The sequence below is a fragment of the Scardinius erythrophthalmus genome (assembly GCF_964197995.2).
Source record: "Scardinius erythrophthalmus genome assembly, chromosome: 16".
Taxonomy (NCBI): domain Eukaryota; kingdom Metazoa; phylum Chordata; class Actinopteri; order Cypriniformes; family Leuciscidae; genus Scardinius; species Scardinius erythrophthalmus.
This window is the reverse complement of record NC_138236.1, coordinates 65,001-70,000: the sequence shown is the minus strand read 5'-3', so window position 1 is coordinate 70,000 and position 5,000 is coordinate 65,001. Positions and strand designations below refer to the sequence as shown.

Below are 5,000 nucleotides of genomic sequence, written 5' to 3'. Positions count from 1 at the left end.
CTGGGCCCGTCCTCGGACTGAGAACCTCCCTCCCGGAGCGTGGACAGTCTCCGCTGCCTCTCCAGCCGCGAGCGCCTCTTCTCCCGCCCGCTCGAGCCCGGCAGAACCAGCTCCTGAAATGAGCCGTCATGGTCCACAGAGGAGTCGTGGGATTTATCCAGACCCAGAGAGCTGAAGCCGCTGTCCTCCAGGGGCGTGTCTGAGGGCGTGTCCAGAACCTGCTTCCCTGCGCGCTCCGGGGACCGGAAGTTCTCCTCCGTCAGGTCGTGTGTGTGTGGGAAGTTCTCCTTCGTCAGGTCGTGTGTGTGTGGGAAGTTCTCCTCCGTCAGGTCGTGTGTGTGTGGGAAGTTCTCCTCCGTCAGGTCTCCTCCGTCAGGCGAGCTGGGAGGACCGGCTATGATGCTCTCGTCCGGGTCCGGTTCGGTGAGGCTCGTGTGGGTTAGGGTTACGCCGCTCCTGCCCGACTCCAGCGTGGACGTGACGGCCTGAGAGAACAGCAGACGCCGCTTCCGGCACGAGAACACAAAGTCGTCTGCTTTTAAAGTGCTGTAAGACAGAGGCCCAGTCGGGCTGATGTCCGGGGAGTCGAAGGTCTCGCCGGTCAGGTGATCCGGTGTGGTGAAGCCAGTCTTACTCCCGTCGGATGAGGAGCGGGACACGAGCAAGCGCCTGCGGAGCGACGCGTCCTTCCGGGTCAGCTTCGGCGTCTCGCACCAGGCTAGCGGCGCGGCCAGTTCTGTGATCGAGTCCCTGGACCGGGCCTGGTCTCTTCTGTGCAGGAGAACCGTGGCCTTGGTGCCGTTGGGATGGCGCTCTCTCCTGGGTGTAAAGACCCGGTCCAATCGGCCGCTGCCCGGAACCTGCGCGCCCTCCATTATCTTCAGCTTCAACTAACGCTTGCTGGACCCAACAGTGCTGTCAAACAACACAGGAAAGTAGAAGTTAATCTGTGCATGTCATACATAATTTTATGTCATACATAACTATTTATTTACAGGTGATATTAATTCTAAATGATTTATCAGTGATTATTGTGATAAATCCATGTTCCTGGTACTCTTGAATCAGAAGAATAACTGAATCTTGCAGCATCTCTTTTCTTCTCTTCTCTGATGATGAGGGCGGGGCTATAACCTGTCACTCACATGAGATCCACCAATAGCAAACCACAACCATCCAATCAATTCCCCATGGGCACTTTCATGTTACATGCCGACTTTTCACCCAAAAATAAAGCACAAATGAAGTTATTTTAAATTAAATCTGAATGACATCTATGCTGTCAAGACAGATTTTTCATTTTACCACTTTGACGCTTCAAAAAGTTCATAAAGAGATCGTAAAACGAATCCATATGAATCAAGCGGTTTAGTCCAACATTTCTGAAGAGATACGATCACTTTATATCTTGAACAGATTAAATTTAGGCTTTATTTCACATAAACATTCAACAACGCACTCATTAGTTGTGATATAAAGCCACAGTTACCTTTTTATAATTCTATTACGTGGCAGAAACAATCTTTTATATACAATTCTGTTATTAGTCAGAAATTAGTTCAAAGTAATGTCCATATGGCAATGATTTACAGCTATAAAATAAGACATGTTAGGTTGGTAATGAATGTCATGTATTCAGACACAATAAACGTGTGCTAGTAATGATTACAATGTAAGGATAATAAACAGTGTTTTAAAGATACCAGAATGGAAAGTTTCAGTCAGAATTATCAGAAAAGCCTGGAGAAATTCAGCGTTCAATTTTTGAAGTCTTCCACCGTTCAGACTGTGTGTATTTAGGAGACATTTAGCATTACTTTACTGTTCAGGCAACAGGAGTCGGTTAGGGTTGCTATGGTGACGCGCTAAGCGGTTTCCCTCCTGCACATTCAAACTTCGCGCCCCTTGAACTGCGCGTGCACGACAGCACAAACACAAACAAACAAACCCACACACACTACTTTAAGGCATTTATAAGAACCACGATTCGTTTCAAACAGTTTTTGTGAAGAAACATGCGATTTACGCCTCGCCGCTGACTGAAAGAAGCCGGAACAAGATAAGAGAAAAACAAACGACACACACCGTCAGTCAGCTGTGGCTTATCACGGGCGCGTTTATGAGACACACATGCACACACAGAGAGAGAGACACATTAAGGGCTGTGACACAGCATCACACACACACACGAGGAACATTTTTCAGATTGACAAACTTTAAATCATTATTAAACCCTGTGAATAAAATATTGCGTTACTTACGCGTGTCGGGTCAGAGTTTCATGCCACTGCTGCTCAGAGAGAGAGAGAGACGGTGAGCAGCGAGTCAATGAGGCTCCACCTTTCAAATTTCGTACGCATTTCACTGATTGGACGCGGATTTAAAGAGACTCTTTTATGCCACGGAATCATTTCAACAATCGAACATAAAATATTTTATACAAAAGGGTTAGATTTATTAATGATATATCATGGATTTAGAAAATGTTACAAATAAACAAGTACTCGCTTTTTTTTTCTAAGGAAATCATTTTGTAATTTGATCATTTCCACTACTGCCATTTTGAATAAAGAAACTTCCAGAAATAATTAGAAAAAATATTACAAAAGAAAAGTTGATAGACTATAATACTATGTATACAATGTAGCCAAATAAAAACCCGTAAAAAAACCATAAAAATCCCCTTATATAGCCAGTATTCCTGTCTTCCCTGGTCAGTCTGGCTGGAGCATCTGACCACAGCGAGAGTGCATCGCTTCAGCAGAGAATGTAGAAAACCACATGTGGAGTAAAATAACTGCATTTGCATCCATATGTTTTCAGAATGACTACAGTAGTTCTCATGCCTCAGTTTTGCTTTAAATACCTAAATAAATAAGTATTCTGATCATATTTAAGCAATAAGGTGCGAGAGGCCGTTGTTTGGCAATGTGCAAGCAGAACTCAACTAATGTGAAGCAAACGGCAGTCAGTTGCTGTTTCTCTGCCACAAATCAGATTCGCATTTCCTGAAAGAAATACCTGAAGGTTTTAAGTAAATGTGCAGTTTACAAGGTAGAACAAAAATGTCCAAGTAGTGTGAACTTATGTTTACCACATTAACTCATAAATAAAAATAAAAAAACATTATAAGAACCCACAGGAGAGTCTCGAGGGAACCGGTAGCGAAGGCGCATTCACAGTACTACTATACCTACGAAAAGGATAAAGATACAGTTCTAAATATAAAAGAATAGTGAGTTCACAGCACAACTATAACAATAGCAGCTCAGAGGAATGATATTGCTGGAATCACTTTCAGAAGGATTTTTTTTTTTTTTTTTTTTTTTTTTTTTTTTTTTACAACAGCCAATCAGAATCCATCCTGCTTTATAGAGCTCGAGCATTTACAGTTTTGTACAATTGCGAGGACACATTTCTCAATATTTGGGTCATTTTTTAAAAAACTCTTCACTTCTCATAACCAAATGTCAGCTTCACAGCAGTTAATATCACAATCAAAATGCACTATGACTACCAAACACCTTATTCATTTTTCCAGAACACTTGAAAGGTTTCTAAGGCTCGATCTGGTTGTGGTGAAGCATCTTACTCTTCCCTGCCGACAGAGGGCGCCAATGTTCGGCAATCCACTGCAAAAACTATCACGTGTGACTGAAACAAATCTTGCCCTGACAGGTAATTATCATAGACAGTAATTATTCATATTGTGTGCTTTGAAGTGGGACCTATGCTGCTAACTTTAGCTGTTTTTAGTCTAGTTATAGTAAACTTAATTCTTTGATATTAAACATGGACATCTGGATTTATTAACAGAATTTGATTTGAATATAGGCTACAATAAATATTACAGCCTTTATTGCACTATATTGAATTAAAATCCAAACACACTATTACTCATAAAACACTAAGAACAGGAACTTTACACAATGATTGGTGGTGTTTGAGTGAGAAATGAATTGATGTAATTTTAAGATGTCGTCACTGCATGTGTTTTGATGCCCAGCTGATCTCTGATGTTGATCATAACCCTAACCCTGAGAAGCGTAGAGAAATGGGTTCTAGTGGCTGTAAACTCGACTGACTGCAGCGCTTATAATAAACAGAGCGAGATCATCCGCTGGTGTGAACGCTGATATAGTTATGGTTATTATAATCATTATCGGTACAGTTTTCGTTCTTCAGTCTTTTGTGTTTTGACGTCACGCCTGCAGCACAGCTGAGCCACGCCCACTCTCTGTTGGCGTTGCCATGGGGACCTGACGCGGCTGGTCGAGCTCGTGCTGGAATCAAGCAAGAGAAACTGCAGGAAAACTCTCCGGTGTCTTTATCGCGGTTTGGTGAGTTTAAGAGTCTCAAACTCAATCAATCATTATCAGAGATATTTATCTGTGTGTGTCTGTAGTTTGAGTATAGTCATTATAATTAGCAAATATAATTAATTTGCACTGAAAGTTCAAGGTGCGTGTGTGTGTGTGTGTGTGTGTGTGTGTGTGTGATGTGTGTGTTTGTGTGTGCGTGCGTGCGCGCGTATGTGCGTGTGTGCGTGCGTGCACGTGCTGCAGGTGTCATGAGTGCTCCAGGCTCCAGCTGCGTGTCGGTTCCTGTAGATCATCTGGATTACAGCTTCATCCAGAGCTGCTCAGACCTCAGATATCTGGAGAAGATCCTGAGAGTTCTGCGGTGAGACCCTTCTGTCTCTCTGTCTGTGTGTCTGTGTGTCAAGTCAAGTCATCTTCATTTATATAGCGCTTTTAACAATGTAGATTGTTTCAAAGCAGCTTTACAGAGATTAAGTTATTTTCCAGCTAAAGTTAGTCTTGATTGATTCGCTTCCGTCGACACCATTCTCTCTACACAGACTTTAAACGCGAACCTGTGAGAAACGCTGATGGCGTTCACATGCGCATTAAGAATTGGTTCTATAGTTATGTGCGTTTGAATATATGTGCGCAGGTTTGGAATTCCCTACAAACCAAGCCTAAACAAAGTACTGGCGT

General features: G+C 42.9%; 2 protein-coding genes across 5 annotated transcripts in view; one reads left to right on the top strand and one right to left on the bottom strand.

Annotated features, from left to right (window-relative positions):
• fbxo43 (F-box protein 43) overlaps positions 1 to 2,366 on the bottom strand; it is a 6,362-nt gene extending 3,996 nt beyond the window's left edge. For all 3 annotated transcript variants that reach the window (XM_081388334.1, XM_081388333.1, XM_081388335.1), the window contains exons 1-2: positions 2,262 to 2,366; positions 1 to 915 (exon numbers count right to left, since the gene is read on the bottom strand). The exon at positions 1 to 915 is cut by the window's left edge and continues 312 nt beyond it. In XM_081388334.1, the coding sequence (XP_081244460.1) occupies positions 1 to 875 (875 nt within the window). In that variant the 5' untranslated portion in view covers positions 876 to 915; positions 2,262 to 2,366. The remainder of the gene's footprint in view (positions 916 to 2,261) is intronic.
• A 1,816-nt stretch (positions 2,367 to 4,182) lies between these two features.
• The window catches only part of spag1b (sperm associated antigen 1b), a 46,552-nt gene continuing 45,734 nt past the window's right edge, over positions 4,183 to 5,000 (top strand). Inside the window, exons 1-2 of one of the 2 annotated variants that reach the window (XM_081388349.1) lie at positions 4,183 to 4,340; positions 4,566 to 4,683. In XM_081388349.1, the coding sequence (XP_081244475.1) occupies positions 4,571 to 4,683 (113 nt within the window). In that variant the 5' untranslated portion in view covers positions 4,183 to 4,340; positions 4,566 to 4,570. Of the gene's footprint in view, positions 4,341 to 4,520; positions 4,684 to 5,000 lie in introns of those variants that run through there. The other variant, XM_081388350.1, reaches the window with a different exon arrangement.